Here is an 18,557-nt window from a genome sequence, read left to right as displayed (position 1 = left end):
AATTTTTGACTTGTATTATTTTTGCTGTGGAAGTCCTAGTTCCTATTATTGGAACTGTAAAACTATTTTCAGTCTGCTCTGAATTTCAATATAAGATAAAGATGAACACCAAGTAAGAATCTTACTCGCATATATTTGAGAGTTTGAGCAATAAGTTCCAGAAAATACACAGAAAAATGTCCAAATTGCCATCCCTTTCTTTTCCAAACACTCATGCACACGCAAAACTTGATTTAAGTGTGTTAAATCTGATGGCCTTTAACTAGAAAAAAAAAATTATGATGGAGCTTCTGAGTCTCAGGAATCATGGAATGAAAAAGGGATTGTTGAAAGTTACTGTATTTTTAAAATGGTTTCAAATTATGTCCTAAGGCAGGAATGCTAAAGGAAATAAAACACAATCTTTTGAGGGCCTTGTAACAAATTATTTTCTAAATCATTAATTATGTTTCATGATTCTAGTCCTGAGTCACGGCATCTGTAAAGATTATGTTCTTTGGTGCCTACAACAATAAACTGAGCTTCCAGATTGCCAGGCCTATCCTGTGCTCCAGCAGTCTGCATCCTTCCATAAAAAGAGGCATGGCCATCAAGGGGGATGATTCTCTCCCTCTGTTTCGCTCTCTTGAGACTCCACCTGGAGCTCTGCATTCAGCTCTGGTGCCTCAAGCGCGAGAGGCACGGCTCTGTTAGAGTTGGTGCAGAGGGAGACTACAGAGTAAACAGCAGGCTGGAGCACCTCTTCTGTGAAGGAAGGCTGAGAGAGTTGGGGTTCAGCCCAAAGGAGAAGGTTTCAGGAAGTCCTTGTTGTGGCCTTTCAGTATTCAAGAGGGTCTTTTTAAAAATAAGAGAAGAGACTTTTTACCAAGGTCTTTAGTTAGAAGGGTCAGCAATTTTAAATCAAAATATAGTAGATCTAGATTGGACATAAGGAACATAAAATGAAGGTGGTGAGACACTGAAACAAGAAAAGCTGTGAATCCCTGAAGATCTTCAGTTAGATGGAACATCTTCAGTTTAGATGGCACTTTTAGCAACCTGAACTACTGAAATATGTCCATGCCCGTGGCAGGGAAGTTGAAACTAGATCAACTTTAAAGTTTCTTTCCTAAAAACCTCATGACAGGCCAGTCTAGTCTGAGAAGTGGATTTTTATTGAGTCAGTAGTTTTACACATCATAATACTGGAGGAATGTACAATAAGCCTAAATGAAAGTTTTAAGTGAGTTAATTGTGAGTTTTCCTAGCATTTTAGTGATTGCATGCTCAATTCCCTGCTAATACTGTTTTTCTGAAAAGCAATTTTTTCCATCTTTAAGTGTTACAGAGGTATGGGGCACTTGGAAAGCCAATAAGTCACCCTAGTGCTTATGTAAGATGGCAAATACATTTGAACCATAACAACAAGGCAGCAGAAAATCAATTAAATTTCTTTTGTGATTTACAATCTTTTCTTATCAGTGGAAAATATACTGCACAAATAAATGGCAAATGGCTATATGAGATAATTTTAAAATTCAAGTATTTGACTGCTGCCAGTATTGGAATGAAATATTTTCCTCAGATCCTTTACATTTTATTTCAGGCTCTCACTAGAGTTTTTGTCTGCAGTCAAATGGAATCTCAGTTTGTAAAGCTCAGTAGCAAACAAATCTTTGGCCATGACACTCATAAAAAGAGTTTTCTATTGCAAGGTGTGACATCAGGATATGTTGTCAGTATTTGTTAGTCATGACTACTGAATAATGAATTGCCCTGTTAAATCAGGTGTTATTGCAAATATCAAAAGAGCAAAGAATATAATTAATATTTATGTCAAAACTATAAAACATTTCCTGAATGACCTGTAAATCATAATATCATAGTCACATGGATCCTCTGACCAATAATTTATGAGTCATCTATATAATTTATACCAGAAAATACAAGCATACTATGTTAAAATTTTATACCTTCTTTTCTGAAATAACAAATAGCAAAACAAACAGTTTTACTCTGCTCATATGCAAGTGCTTTCACCCCTAACTGACTGACCTTCAAAGTTACGGTGATCTGCTTTTGGCACAGGTTCTCCTCTTACAAAAACAAATACCAGAACAAACCCCCAAAATTTCTGTATGTATTTAGTTTGCCTTATGTACAACAGGCGAAAAGCATATGCATTCCTCAATAAAGAGTAGCCAGAATTTTAAAAGGTAGGCTTTGTTTTGTTTTTTTTCTTTATTTACAATCCAAATGACAGTAAGGGATGCTGTTAACAAATCTATGGGGCCTGATAGGATTTATCCAAGTGTCCTCAAAGAGCTGGCTGATGTAATTGAAAAACCTCTCTCAATTTTAGAGCAGTCTTGGGAGTCTGGAGAGGTGCCAGCTGACTTGAAGCTGGTCAACATTGTACCAGTTTTCAAGAAGGGCAAGAAGGAGGACCCCAGAAACTACAGGCCTGTCACTCTCATTTCAGTGCCTGGTAAACTTGTGGGGAAGCTTATTCTGGAAGGTACTGAAAAACACAAGACAGTGCAATCATTGGTCACAGCTAGCACAACTTCATGAGAGGAAAATCTTGCTTATCAAACCTGGTTTTGTTTTTATGACAAAACAACCCATTTAGTGAACCACAGGAAGGCAGTTTATGTGATCTTGGATTTCAGGAAAGCTCTTGATACTGTTTCTTACAGGATCTTTGTGGGCAAAATGTCCAGCACACAGCTGGACAAGCACATCTCATGATGAGTGAGCAACTGGCTCATGCTTTGGGCACAAAGGGTGACAGTAACTGGTGTGACATCACACTGGAGACCTGGCACTAGGGGGGTCCCACTGGGCTCCATCTTAGGCCCTGTGCCCTCCCAAATCTTTGTAGGTGACCTGGAGGCAGGACTGGAAGGGATACTAAGAAAGCTGGCAGATAAAATAAAACTTGAAAGAGCGGCTGACTCCCTTGAAGGCACAGAGGCCCTGCAGAAAAACCTCAGCTAATTAAAAGATTGGGCAATCACCAACCATAGGAAGTTCAATGAGATAAAGTGCTGGATTTTTCACCTGGAATGTGCCAACTCTGGCTGTACAGACAGGCTGGGGAAAGAGATGCTGGAAAGCAGTGCCACAGAAAGGCACCTGTGGGTCCTGATCAGTGGCAGGTTGAACATGAGCCAGCAGTGCCCTGAGAGCCAGGAGGGTCAGCCCTGTCCTGGGGGGCATCAGGGACAGCATCACCAGCAGGGCAAGGGAGGGGATTGTCCCGCTCTGCTCTGGGGTGGCCTCACCTCGAGTGCTGTGTTCACTTTTGGGCACTGCAGTAAATGAAAGATTTTAAACTATTAGGGAGAGTCCAAAGCAGGGCAACAAAGAAGGTGAAAGGGCTTTGAGGTGAAGCTGCATGGGGAGTGGCTGAGGTCCCTTGATCTGTCCAGCTTGAAGGAGATTGAGGAGAGACCTCTTTGCAGTCCACAGCTTCCTTACAACCAGCTGACTGATGCCAGAGCTCCCTTCCTGAAACCAGACCAGCCACCCTTCTGGGTAACTACTCCCAGTTTGTATACCAGGCATGATGGTCTATGGTATGAAACATGAAACATCCCTTTCTTTGGTCAGTTCAGATCACCTGTCCCAGCTATGCTCCTTCCCTTTTTTTTTTTTTTTTTTTTTTTTGCATACCACTTCACTGCCAAAGCAGGAGAAATTTTTTTTTTTTTTTTTAATTAGAAGAAATTAACTCTGCCCTAGCAGAAACCAGGACAATACAGGACAATACTCACCTCTTATTCCATATAATTTTTGTCACACTAAGTTTCAATACTCCCTAATATCCCATCACCTTCCTAATTATCTCTTTTGATACATATACACACAATCACCACTTCCTCTAGTCCATGGAACACCTCTGTCAAATCTGTCAGGATTCCTCTCTCACCTGAGTGGTTCCTGTCTTATCTTTTTATGTAGATCAGTGAGAGATGTTTTCTTTTTTCCCTAAAACTGATTTTAATACTAACTTCAAAAATTCTGAGACTGTGTTAAGTACTTTCAAAACATAATCTATGAATACTGTATTGTATCAAGCTAAACAATAAGGAGGGATGGTATTCATCTCCTCAGAAGGTTCTACAATCAAAGTTAAAATATTCCAATACTTGCTGTCATTGTTTCAAAACACTGTTGTTGTAACTGTTGGGCACTGCATTGCTGCATCTTTAAAAAAAATCTGTGAGAGCCTCTGAACTTCTGGAATAATTTCTATTCTATTTTTATTATAATTTGCTAGATAGATTTTTATATAGTTTAATATTTCAGTCTTGATACAGTACTCTTCAGAGTCCTATATTCTTAAATAATCTTTCTACTACTTTGTTTTCTATAAAGATGTCGATAATGATATTATCAGAATTACTACTACACAAATGGTAGCAGGAGAAATAATAACATTAAAGGTTAATGAGCCATTACTAGATTTAGCACAAAATTTAATGAACCACAATTTAGGGGAAATAAACCTTTTTGTATTTCCTACCAATGGCAATTACTTTTTTATTCTTAGGTTTTAAATTTATTTTCTTAATTTTTTTTATTTGAGAGAAGTGGGATCTGATTTTTTAGAGGATTTCAGAATATTTCTAGTACCACTGCATCATTTCCAATTTTCTAGTATTACAAACACTGAATTCTGGATTCACTGAAGGAATTAGGGAAAAGAAGAAGGCTCTCTCAATGTAAATCTTTTTATTGCACAGCATGATGGTAATTAGCAATGACTAAAAAACTTATTGCCAGTTGTTGTACTTCAGTGAACCAATTAAGAACAAACTTCACTTTAAGTGAGCACTTAAGCATATCTAAAATATATGTTTGTCTTAGTCTTCCTGAAATGGCTTGTTTAAATAATCTATTTCAAAATAATAAGTATACACTTCTAGGATGAACATGTTCATATTATAAAGGTTAACTTTGAAAAAGGTAACAAAATACTTTGTTCAAGAATATGTTCATCTTATTCTCTTGCCTTAGTTTTAGAGCTTGCACTTAACAACACATGTGGATACAGAGTACGCTGGTATTATTATTCTTGCTTGAACTTTCTTCTGACAGAAATATTCCTTAACTGGAATTTGAGGGTTCAAAAAGAGGAGGGCCCTCATCCTTTTAACACTGTTTTTTAAATGGCAATTACTTACTGTCCAATCTATGTTAAGTTGTTTGCAAGTAATTCTGCATAACATTTTTATAAAACAGTCTTTTTATTGCTTCATATGGATCTGCTTACATTACATCTTTATATCTTAGTAAATGTTATTAATGAAAGCTTCCTCTCAATTGTTACTTACACTGCTTTTTATGAATTAAATGTGTTTCATTGAATAATATTTTGATGTCCTCCAAAGGACAGAACCTAACATGAAATATGATGAATCATTAAAGCCATTTTTTGCATGGTGATGTATCTAAAAGGACCTTTCCCTTCACAGGTATCTGTAATTTTTTTAGATCATTGTGGTGCTCTGTTGTGTTTAAGTCATTAATTAATTCTTTTAATTTCTTTAGGTCGCATTATTTTTGGGCATATTTCAATATATATTAAAAATCCAATGGATTATGAAAATCTTGTATTTCTTAAAGTTTTAAGGAATTAATGAATTTGTTGTACATTACTAAAATATTTTTGTACAGTCCAAATGGATGATTTTTTTCTTGTTATGTGTTAATCTCTGAAAAACTGGAGCTTGGCATTCTAGTGTTTACCTGTTATTGAATGCATTACAGATTTTATATGAATGTGTACTTCCTAGTGTGTTGCGAGCTGATCAAGCAATAAAAATACTTCTGTTCCCTTCCAGCTTATGAGTTACAGAACTGTCCCGATCCTCCTCCTTTTTTGAATGGCTATATAGTCAACTCGGATTACAGTGTGGGACAGTCAGTGTCATTTGAATGCTATCCTGGATATGTTTTGAGGGGGCAGCCTGTTCTCACTTGTCAACATGGAATCAACAGAAATTGGAACTATCATTTCCCCAGATGTGAAGGTAACTTTCTGGTAGTACCTTTGCTTCAGAACTCACAGTAATTTCTGATTTTTGTTTATTTGTTTGTGGGCCTGTACGTAATGCAGCTTTTTCTGAAGAACAGTGCCTTTATCCTAATCTGCAGTGTAAGCAGATAATGACAGAATATTATGCGCTTTATAAATAATAAATGTTTTATGAATAATCTTCCTCGGCAGTGATTTATTGTTCCTGTTAATATCTGTCACTTGTATTGATTATAAGAACTCATGATACTGCCAGAAATTATCTTAACCTCTGTGTGAAGGACTATTTCAAGTAGATACTTTTACTCAAAAACAGTTAGGTTATGGAGAAACCTTTATAAATGTTTTGGAAGAAAATACAAAGTTATTTATGCTAAAAGTTCACTATAAACAGATATTTAATGTTTTTCTTCATGTTAAACATATGGTAAAGTTATTGAGATATCGATTAAAAATTCATATAAAAGTGTAAAGTGTTAACAGTCTATGTTTTTAGAATTTGTTAGAAACCTAGCCAGAGTTCAACACCTCATACATATATTTTAGTGCTATAGATGCAACACCAAAGGGCATGCAGCCTTCTATATTTCCTTATTCCTTTTTACTCCCTACAGAAGCATATTTCCTAAAATACATGAAGGTGTATAATAGAAGAAGCAGATTTTTATGGTATAAATCAGCATTTTCTGTTTTTTTAGATGAAACAGTAGTAAATAATATATGTTGTTTGAAATGACATGCAAGAAGTGAATTAACATTTATAGTGACATGAGGACAAAGTCGTATTTACTTTCCCCTGTCCCCTCATCCATAGTTTTAATTCAGTGGTTTTATCATCATTTTCTAACTCAAAGAAGGTATTCCTGTACTACTGACATTTCTATAGTTCACAATGTACATTTGGCCTGGTTCCTGTGCATGTGAATCCTACTTTCCAAGTGTACCCACAGTCATCTACATCTCCTCCACACAGCTGAGGAATGCATGCAACTCTGTTGGGTGTGTGGTTGTGTACATTTATGGGTACCATTTCTGGCTAAACAGCAGGCTGCTTTCTGTTTTGACTGAGCATTAAGAGCTTTCTGTCTCTCATTAGCACACTACTTGCTTTGTGGTAAATTCATCCGTGTGTGTTAAAGCTCTACCTAGTACTGCTGAAATTATTCTTATGAAATATAAATGTTTTTTTCTACTGGGAAAACAAATTGGTACTCTGATTGTTGTAATTTGACAGTGTATCTGAGAGAGAAATCAGTAAAAGAATTAAATAATTTTTCTAGCTGTGACCAGTTTTCTTAGAAGTTTGAATCATATCTTTCTACAGAAGATTGCACATACTTTTGAAGGCTGAGAATCTGTGTATGGGAGAAAATTAGATTAATTGCTACTCAAGTAATCATGGCAGAATCATGCCATATAGTCATGCTCTAAGACTTTACCACTGTGCAATCCAGTTGTCCTGGTGACTTACCGTAGATGTCTTGGTGTAATGTATGTAATTGTCAGTAAATTACTGAGTTTGGGTATCTGTTGATATAATTTTAAAAATGTTTACTGTCTTTCCATGCACAATGTAATTAAGTGTAAACAGGTGTGAGAGCATATAATGTGGCATTCATTCATTTATAAATTGACATGTAGTCTATTGTTAGCATTTGACAGTTTAGAAGATTTGATTATACACTTACTCATTTCAAAATCTCTGTTTCTTCATGTCTGTCATTCAAAGTGTAACATAATACCATCATTAATTTAGAGTGATTTGTTGATTCACACTAAAGCTATGTTTATCTTGTGTGAAATCTAACCAGTTATTTCTGTTTAATGTCATGTTTTCTGTGATTTTTAAAGATCTTTGGAGAAAGACTAGTAACAGCTGGATGTATTACTTACTCAACTAGAGTTTTGTTACCTGAGACACTTTTTTTCCTGCCAAAATTTATTGATCTTCCATGGCTAATAATCATATAAGAGAAATTAGACTGTCTTTACTGAGATACAATCAATCTGCAGTCCTTCTTGAGTATTAGAGAATAATGAAGGGAAAGTAAAAAATGTATGCAATCAATAACACCATTAAAAAACCTGTCCAAAATCTAGTAAACTCAAAATATATTAAATATAAAAATTCAATCTGAAAAATCCTGTATATTAATTAGAAATTAATATTAGTCTCAGGAAGTGTATTTCCCTGTGGAAAGCATAATTTTCAAAGCAGTCTTAGTTGTGAACGCAGAGTACTGTGGATGTGGGAAGAACAGAGTAGATTTCTGAGATAAAATAACCACGGCATGAATGTAGGGGTTTAAGAAATAGCAAAAAGTGGGCTTGAGTCACATTTTCATCAGAATTCCTAGAGCTGATAGACAGTGTCAGATGCCCTTGGCTGCTGGAACCAACATGTAACCAGGAATCGGACGCATGAACCAGCCCTTCACTTTCCTTAGCTGGTTTCATTTGTTGGCCACTAAAGATTCGTGGTTCAGAAGCAGGTGCCATTCTGTACAGACAATCACAAACTGGGTCAGGTTGGAAGGGACCACAGCGGGTCATCTTGTCCAACCTCTCGCTCAAGCAGAATCATCCTAGAGGACATTGCATAGGATTGTGTCCGGACAGAAAATGTGCTAAATACAAATTAGTACTGATATGGATGAAGAAAGTGAAGTAGTTAAAGCCTCTTTAGCCTGTCCTATAAATCCAGAGATTATTAAAAGAACTCCTTCAAAAAGGGCTACTCATCAACTAGCCAGATGACCCACAACAGTATGGCAGCTTTAAACCATACACAAAATGAGACATCCTCCTGCATTTATCAGTACTCCTTCCTTTTTCCCTTTTCTGTTTTTTTTCTTTTTCCTTTTGTCAATTTTTTCTGCTTTTACTTTCCATCACTTCTTAAGTTGAAAAAGAAATAAAGAGGGTCTGAAGGAGTGTCACAGAAACAGTGACAATAATAACATAAGCTTAACAATAAGAGCTAAAGAGAAATGTTCTAGAGCAAGGCTGAGTGCCCATAAATCAGATTAAGGTCTCATTCTAATGGGTGAGACTCACTAATTTACACTAATGGCCACATGTCTACTTGAATACATGCTTTCATCCATATTCAGTCAATTCTTCCAAAGTGAGACTCAAAAGAGCACATTATCATATATTGCTGCCCTTGAATAAAGTCAACCTTTTCACAACTTTGATTTGACTACAGACTTCATCCAGCAAGTATGCACAAATTCATGTCTATATGTCCATTTTACTTGTCTTAAGGATAATTAGCATAAAATCCACAAGTGAATCACCATTAAAAATGACTCAAACCTGTCAGAAATAAATCATAATGGTTTTGGACTAGTGAAAGAACAATCAGCCTATTTTTTCCAGAATTGTACTCCTGTTCAATTACAGTTCAGTTGGACGGAAACGGGCAGGACCTGTTTGTTTATTTGTTTTTTTGTCTTGAATTCAAACAAAAGGTGCCCCTTTTTAAATGGTGTGTGGACTTAGTTTCAAGAATTATATGCAAACAATACTACCAGTAGATTTTGCTGAATTTTAAGAAATGAAACCTTAAGTACATTAACATAAGTTACTTTTCGAAATGTCAGTATTTATTTGAGAAGCAACCAACCAAGGGAAAGGCTGCCTTTAAGACTTAGGTTGTCTTGTCTTTTGGAGCTTTAAGAACTTTGTAACATTTTGATATTTCACTTGTAGCATGAAAAAATATTTTCTTTTACTAATTTTTTTTCATTTGTTTTCTTTTCAGCTCCTTGTGGCTATAATGTAACTGCTCAGAATGGTACAGTTTATTCCCCAGGATTTCCAGATGAATACCCAAATTCCAAGGACTGTACTTGGTTAATTATTGTATCTCCAGGCCATGGGATTTATATCAACTTTACCTTACTCCAGACTGAACCTGTGAATGACTACATTGCAGTTTGGTATGCAATTTTTTTGAAACAGAAGGGTTTTTTTTCTGATTGATTAATCAAGTCTCACTGTCCCAAGCCATAGATTTTCTTAGTATTGCCCTTTAGGTTGCCATATGTGCTGAAGAACAGCTTAAAACAACTTCTAAGGTTATCTGAAAAAAAAAAAAAAAAATCACTGTCTGAACTCTTTAAGAATACTGTTCCAAAATACTTTGAAGCTCAAGCTCAGTTATCAATCAGATCTTGTTTGACTCTCTCTTCTTTATGCTGAGGCCATGTGAGGTCAAAGTAATGTAATAATCTACACTATGTTGAATTATGTGTTCCATGAACACACAGGCAGCATATGTCAGTTTTTTGCAAAAATTTCTGACATCTTTAAGCATTAACTAATTTCGGCATTAAGTAAGATTTTCTTACGTTTTCTTAATATTTCAATGTGCCTGATAGACATAGTTTTTTATATTTTCTAACCCAGAATTTTAGTCCTTGTACCTCCATGTCTTTAAGCTCCATATTACATGTTCCTCTTCTCTGAATTTGTTTTTCTTTCCACACAAACCCATTCAATTTGTGACCTCTTCTGAAAGAAGAGGATTTAGAGCTGTCTAAATTCTTGCATAAGGATTTACTGCACTCAAGAACAGGCATAGATAAGGCTGAAGATGTTGGAAATGTCATCTCTGTCCATCCCTGGTCGTTACCCCACACACTGTGCAACGTGACTTCTCATTTATGCTACAAATAGTTCAGGAAAAGGAAGGTTTGCACAGAATATAGGATGTAACTTATTGCTGTGTGAGTCAGCTGCTCCAATCTCCCAGCTAATCCACCATTCCTATTGCTATTGGTGAGGTTTTTCAGACAGTTTAAAGAGATGAGCATCTGTCTCTGAACAGCCATTTGGTTGCCTCTGGTATTTACACTGCCTGTAAGCCTAAATGTAAAATACATCATACATTGTCTTCCCTGGAGGGTTGTATATATATGATGCTTGGCTTTTCAATGATACAACTGTGGTGAATAAATATAACTCTGATTGAAAGACAGTAAAAGGTCAAATTAACAGCTTTCAGAGACATTCTAGATAATGTCAAGCCTTCTGAAATGGCATATTGAAAAAGATTTTTCATTCAGTTTAGATTCGTGTGATATACAAAACAACCATAAATAAGTGTTGTAGAGCTCAAAAAATTCTTCAGTGATAAAAGTAGGGAGTACTGTTTATTTATTCATTCTGACTGTTCCGGTCTGAATGATGTACATCATGACACTGGAAGTGAATGGACCCTGATGTTACTGGAGTATGTTTCCCTTTGTGTGTGTTATCCTAATGTTGAGAAACACAAAACACAGGATTATTTCATAGTTTTTTCTCCCTCTATATTTTTTTGTTTTCTCTTAGGATATATCTTTGAATCTTTGGAATTTATTTAAATGGCAGAGTAACTTGCCATTTCCATAACTCTATGTTTTAACCACAAGTTGAAGACTTGTAACAACTTTGTCAAAATGTTAGAAATATGACAGCATTACATAATTTTTTTCACTTTTTTCTACATCTGATCTGTACATGAAAATTTTTGGCAGGAACACACGTTGAAAATTTCTTGCCACCACTACTACATTTCTGGCCCATGTAAATATAAAAACTATTACAAGCAGCCTGGTCTCAAAAAAAAAAAATCATGTTTGAAGTTGGAAAGAGTGTTCTGTGTGCTAGGAAAAAAAAAAAGGAACTAATTTTAAATCATGAGGAAAATAATTTTTTATAAAAATTTAAACTGCTCTCCAGAAAAAAGAGATTGTTAATTTGCATGTGAAGAACATCAGTTTTTCAGCTAAATTTTCAATGTTTTACATTCCAGGGATGGTCCTGACCATAATTCGCCTCAGCTAGGAGTTTTCAGTGGGAACACAGCTCTGGAAACAGCTTACAGTTCTACCAATCAAGTCCTCCTCAAATTTCACAGTGATTTTTCAACAGGAGGATTCTTTGTCCTCAATTTTCATGGTCTGTTTTCTTTATATAATTATATAATTAGCATCTAACTACTACAATCATTTAGTGAATTTTTAAAATATTTCTTAGCTTTGGTTTCCTGACTTACCAGGACTCATGGATTTGCTGTTTGGTGTTTTGTTTTGGTTTTGGGTGGGTTTTTTTTTTTTTTTTGATTTGGGTTCTTTGTTTTTTTAATGACAGTACTTATAATTTTTTTTTTAAAAATTACATATTAAAAATCCTAAGAATGTTAATTTGGGACTTCTAATAAACTATGTTCTATCTTTAATGTTAACTATTACCATCTAATATTAAGCTTTTACTCTTTTTAATTGCTTTGGCCTATTTAATCAGTAAGATTTAACTTTCTTTACTAAAATTATTCTCCAGAAGAGTTTCTGGGGTGCTGAAACCGGTAGGGTTGAACAATAGCATAAAGACTGATATGCAGCAAAATACTTTGTTCAAAGTTACATTCAGGGCTACAGGTGGTGAAAATTAGGCATCTAACACAGAAGTGAAAAGCTGAACTATAATTCTAGCTCTAATTTGGACTAACCACCCCGAATATGTATAATGAATGGAAGATTATTAGCCTTCTGAACTCTAAATCAAAAATATAAAATGAATGTATTCACAAAGACCAAATTAATGTTGCAGAAAGAGATTAATGAGATACCTGTTTGCATGGGGAAGTCCACATCAAATTGTTACTCAGAATCTGAAATGTTTCTCTTGTCTGTACGGTTCTCCTAAAACAAGGTTATGATACATGGTCATCCACTGTGTTTAATCTGAGGACCAAAAACTAGAGTGGATAGGAATATCAAGTTGTCTAGAGAATTTTGTTCTGACAGTTAATTTGTTCCTTGAAGGGGATAATTTTCTTTAGGATATGCAGTCTCATCACAATCTTTATTTATGTTTCAATTTTTTTAATCCAGAAAGGGCTTCTTCAACTCATGTAGGCATTCTATTCCATTTTAGAAACAATCGTTTTAGTGGTCACCTTTCTTATAATGTTGCTCACAGTTTATTGAAACAGATTTGAAAAGCAGAGAAGAGACTTTGTTTAAAGAGTTATAGAATGTTTTTAATTTAAAGGGACCTTAAAAATCATCTAGTTTCAGCCCCCCTGACAGGAACAGGAACATCTTCCACTAGACCAGGTTTAGACCTAGACTTGCATGATTCCTGATGTCCACAACTTCTTTGGGCAGCCTGTTCCACTGTCTCATCACACTCATGTCATGTAATGACATTTAACTTGGAAAATGTTGTAACTGAGAGACCACGAGGTTCAGGGCAGCTCTCACAATTTGGGAAGTGTGAATATGAAATTAATTTTCTGTAAAGTACTCCTTAGTACAGCAGTTACGATTTTTTTTCCCTTAAATTTACAGCTTATCAGCTCAGGAAGTGCCAGCCTCCACCCACAGTCCCACATGCAGATTTGTTTACAGAAGATGATGACTTTGAAATAGGTAAAAAGATAGTATTTCTTTTTCTTTCTTCTGTTTTCAGTTGAATTCTAATTAAACGAAGCTATTTCATCTACCACCTGAGATTTTGATATACTTCTGTTTGAAGGATTTTTTGAGGTTTAACTTTTTTTAATACCTTTTCCAGGAGATTTTGTGAAGTACAGGTGCCACCCTGGTTTTACCCTTGTTGGACAAGATATATTAACCTGCAAACTGAATGCACAGTTGCAGTTTGAAGGATCCTCTCCATCCTGTGAAGGTAAATATGTACTTCCATGCGTGTATATCATTAATATGCATCCTACATAAAGCATCAAATTTATGGCACTGTCATTTCATTGATGCTTAAAAGAAAATTTTCCATTCACTTCTTTAATATCTAAGAAATGCATGTTTTTGTATATTTGGACCTAAGAATTTTATGTAGAAATTTCTTTCTTTAGAACCAATGAGAAGTGATTTTAAGTACTTGACTCCATGATTACTGAAATACTAATTTTTAAAATTAATTTAAAATATTCTATATTGCTTCATAACAAACCAAGGATTTATTTTAACTTTTGAAGAATACTAAAAATATGAAATTAAATTAAGCTTTCAAAATAAAATAAGAAAATTTTCCTTTATGCTTTGACAAATATGGTGACATTGTATAACAGAGACACATGAAAAAACTGTGAATATGTTGAAAATTTTAATTTTTCAAAAAGTATTAAATCTCTTTCAGCTATTTATATTCTGTTAAAAAATACGGCATTTCAAACAAGAATCTGAAAATTTAATATGAACGATGTTTAGATGCACATTTTTATATAATGCCCTCATCTTCATGGAAAACGAGTTTATCCTGGAAATTTGTATTCAGTCTTCCAACCACTCTTCCAATTTTGTTTTTCAAAATATATTGTTTGACTTTTTTTTCTTTATTTTGTTTCATTTTGTTAAATAGCCGATGACAAAAAGGTTTTGAAATATAGGAAAAGCGATCAAAGAAGCATGTAGAATTTTGTCCTGAACTACCTCAAAATTTTGGGGGAAAAATAGTTACTGCTGAGATGCTATCATAAAAATTTAAGAAAATCAAGTAGTAATTAGAATTTCTTTCTTCTGTATTATACAAGTTTAACTTGTATCTATAATATGGAATTGTGGATGGAATATCTTCCACATCATGAGGTGAGAACATCCATATGCATAAGTGGTAATCCTGGAAGCACAACAATTATTGTGACACTGTAATAATAGCTGTATTTTCCCTCCTGTTACCCTGGTTCTCTAGTTTCATTATTTAAAAATTAATAAAGAATTTGTAGTGCAAACTATTACTTTATTGATGCCATAATTTATTTTATTCATCTAATTGTCCGCATGAACACACATACTTGAGGTAAAGTGGTTTTTTTTACCTCCCCTTTTTAGACTTGTGCATACAATTAGTTGGATATCTGCCATGGCTTCAGAAATTGGACTCCATATCTTTGTTTTGAGTGGAAAAGAATCATTATTAATTGCAAGACCCTGGCCATAAAACATGCAGAGTTAATGGGAATATTGTGTACTTTTATGTCTTTCTTGTTAGAATAACTGAATACTTATTAATATTTCTGATTATTTCTTTTTTTAATCAATGTATTTCTTTGTTATAAATGTAATATTTTAATAAGATGATTGTACTGCAAATCCAGACTTCATTTTTTAGTTAACAGTAACGGCAGTAACTTAACTCTTGACTATGAAAATTAGAGTGTAAATGCAAAATGAAAGCGTGAAGTAAACCGAAAAGTTATTGTAAAATCTGCAGAGATATTAGGAACTTCTGATAAGGGTTAGCCATCCATAACAATTCCTGCAGAGGCTGTGCAAATGGCTGTGCTTTCTCTGGCTGTATCCTGTGAATACAGCAAAACTTTGTTACAAGGATGACATCAAAAGAAATAATCTGATAATGAAAAATGAAAGTGCCATTGAGTGATTCAGAGACAGTGGACAATAGAACTGGAGGCATTAGAGTAAGATTCTGGCAGTCATTTTGGACAGACATAAGGGATGAATTTCTTGAGGTAAATTAGGATGCACTCGATTTCCTTTCTTCAGCCAAGTTGTATCTTTCTTTTCTGGAAAGTAGAATTACTTGGTTTTATTTCTATCCCAGCCTCCCAGTGTTACTATGGAGATAAACGTTGAATGTGATTCCTATTTTATTATAAAAACCTAGCTGATATTTATGAAACACACGAAATATTGCTAGATCATTTAAAAGTTGTGCTTTTAATGACTGCCTTTATAGTGTTTACTCATGGATAAATATTTGAAGGTACGCATGTTTCATTTTGTAAACCTAAGTATTTGAAGGGGGAAATACATATTTCTGCATCAGACCAGAAATTCTGTACACCAGAACATATACCCAGTGTTACATATCTAGCCCTGGCCGCTAATGATTTTCTAGTGCAGGACAGAAAATCACTGCAAACGTGCAGTTAATTAAGGCCTCAACCCAACTGTAGCTAAGCCACTCTTAAGCCAGCAATGTTCTTTATATTTTGAATCCTGTAGGGCTGTTTCTTTAGTAGAATTACTCAGTGCTATTTTGAACCCATGTAAATGCCTTAAATCCACAAATTTTTGTGCAAGAAGTTATACAATTTATTTAAAATGTGAATTTGTTTCTCTGTCTGCTTTGAACTCAGCACCTGCTGTTTCCATGTTGTCCAGTTCTTATGGGAAAAAATCAGTAGCAAGTTGGCCTCTATTCACTGTACTTATGGCATGATTCTATAGACCAGAAGATATTTAATATCTTTAATCATTCTTCCCATCCTTCCCAATACCCTGCCCAATCCTATTCTATTTCTTTACGAGTGGTGCAGGATGAAATGGCATTTATAAGAAACTATTTTATCCTCATAGACTTGAAAAAACTTTGCTACTTGCTATGCAATTTTCATATTGTATTTCAAACTAATTTTTGAACTGCCTTCTCATATTTTACCTGCCTTCTCTACATTTTACTTGTAATTTAAAATTGTTCATATTGTCCTTCGTTAGTTCAGTTTCATATTTTTTAAAGATACAGGAACACTTTCCATTTTCCTGGGCTGTGCCACTGTGTTGTAGTAGTCAAAAATATATTTATATGATAGAAGGCCAAATTCTAGGATATTATATATGAGTCTGATAACATATCTGACAGGCAAGAAAATGAATCTCCATGACCAATTCTACATCATTCTCAAGAGATGACCTCCAGAGCAGCTGTAAACACAGCACACCACAGTTTTCTTACAGCTCCTTTTCTCTTCCTGTCTGAGGACAGACTTTCTCAAGATATTTGGTACTCTGTTAACTTGCCAGGTATTTTCTAGCATGCAGAGCCCTATGCACCCCTGCAGAACATCCTGTCATTGTGAATGGGCTTAATGCTTAAAAGTATTGAACTGTTGTCATTTCTGTTTCTACACTTGGAGCCACTGCTCTCATCCTATACCTTTATACTCTTGTGAAAAATTTCTTTCATATTTTAGTTGCTTTTAGGGAAGAGTAGAGATGTACATTAAAGCATTATGAGTGTTGTGACAGAAAGAAATATTCCTGTACTGGTCACAAAATTTGAGATACTAGTTAAACAGATAATGGGTATTCAGTGCAAGGTAATATGGCTGCTCAAAATACTTAAATTAGAGGGGTAGTGTGATAATATTGTCCTCATGTGGTGATAATATTTATGAATAAAAAGCAAAATCAAAGTTTAGGATATCAGAAATAGTATTAGAGTTAGGAATCTTGGTCAGGCCTTCCCCAAAAAACCAAAATCAGATTTCTGCAAAAGCCATGTTAAGGAATGTGTTTCTCAAAACTAGAATATGTTATGCTGACATGCAGAATTACCATTCTCATGACACTACCCCACTGCACACAATTACAGTGACTGTAACATAAAGAGATTTGTTATTTCCTGTTGTTTTTCTGTAGGCATTGCCTCTGTGCATAAATTTATGCAAGTTTAACAAATAACATTTTTTGGAATTTTACATGTGCAACAATCTTATTAAAAATGAATGTAAAATAGATTACTTGTGTCCTCCAATATGCCTAAAGCATGTTTTTTAGTATTTATTCCTGTTATCATTCCAAACTATTTTACAGTAGCTACTTTTAATATTCATGGGGTTTACTTATAAATAATTGATTATTAAATATATTTTGGGGCTCAAACATCTAATTTATTTTGCAGCTCAGATTTTCTCAAGTGGTAAATTTCACATCAGTTCCTAAACTTCCAAATGTAGAGGGAGTTGAGTCACCCTGTAATTTCACAGAAGAGGGTCCATGAGGTATCAAATATGTAAATGTGTTAGTCAAACAAAGGAACAATATTAAGAGTATAATATTGTGTTGTACGGACCTTGGCCACTCTGTCTCTCCCCTTCTCAGTGAGACAGGAGAAGGAAATAAGATGGATAAAAACTTGTAGGTTAAGGCAATTTGCTAAACCAAAAGTGAAAGGTCGCATGAACAAGAAGACAAAAAAGCCAAATATATTGTTCTCTACTTTCCATCATCAGGCAATGTCCAGACACTTCCTGGGAAGCAGGACTTCACTATATGTAGCTGTTGTAAATAATGAGTACACCCTCTTCTTCCTCTTTCCTTTAGCCTTTATTGCTGAGCCAATATCCTGTTGTATGGAATATCTCTTTGGTCAGTTTGGGTCAGCTGTCCTGACTGAGCCCCCTCCCAAGACCTTGCCCACCCCCAGATGGCACTGGGAGGTGGTGCTGCAGAATGTTGGAGCGACAACACTGATGCTGTGCCAGCACTACTCAGCAGTAGCCAAAATTCTGCTGCATTATCAACTCCTTCCTAGCTACCAACATAAAGCACAGTACTGTGAGGGGGTGCTGTGGGGAAAAATAACTCCATTTCAGCTAAATCAAGCCCAAATATGTATGTGCGCTGCCTCAACCAGAGCACTTTTTATTTATGAGTATTCTATTTTTAAATGTTATGCTAAAAGGGCAGAGCTAATATTGTTTAAAAAAAAAAAGCCCAAAATAGCAGATTTTTTTACCTGTTGTGTGTATGGTGAATACAAGATAATAACACTG

General features: G+C 35.0%; 1 protein-coding gene across 2 annotated transcripts in view; it reads left to right on the top strand.

Moving 5' to 3' along the window:
• CSMD1 (CUB and Sushi multiple domains 1) overlaps positions 1-18,557 on the top strand; it is a 1,069,501-nt gene that overhangs the window by 951,407 nt on the left and 99,537 nt on the right. For both annotated transcript variants that reach the window (XM_054280127.1, XM_054280126.1), the window contains exons 42-46: positions 5,832-6,020; positions 9,792-9,969; positions 11,829-11,974; positions 13,369-13,449; positions 13,595-13,708. In XM_054280127.1, coding sequence (XP_054136102.1) covers positions 5,832-6,020; positions 9,792-9,969; positions 11,829-11,974; positions 13,369-13,449; positions 13,595-13,708 — 708 coding nt within the window. The remainder of the gene's footprint in view (positions 1-5,831; positions 6,021-9,791; positions 9,970-11,828; positions 11,975-13,368; positions 13,450-13,594; positions 13,709-18,557) is intronic.

This window comes from Melozone crissalis, unplaced genomic scaffold (genome assembly GCF_028551555.1).
Source record: "Melozone crissalis strain CALT ecotype California unplaced genomic scaffold, PUWL_Pcris_2 ptg000027l_1, whole genome shotgun sequence".
NCBI lineage: Eukaryota > Metazoa > Chordata > Aves > Passeriformes > Passerellidae > Melozone > Melozone crissalis.
Note: the sequence above shows the minus strand (reverse complement) of the source record. Positions and strands in the feature narration are given on the sequence as shown.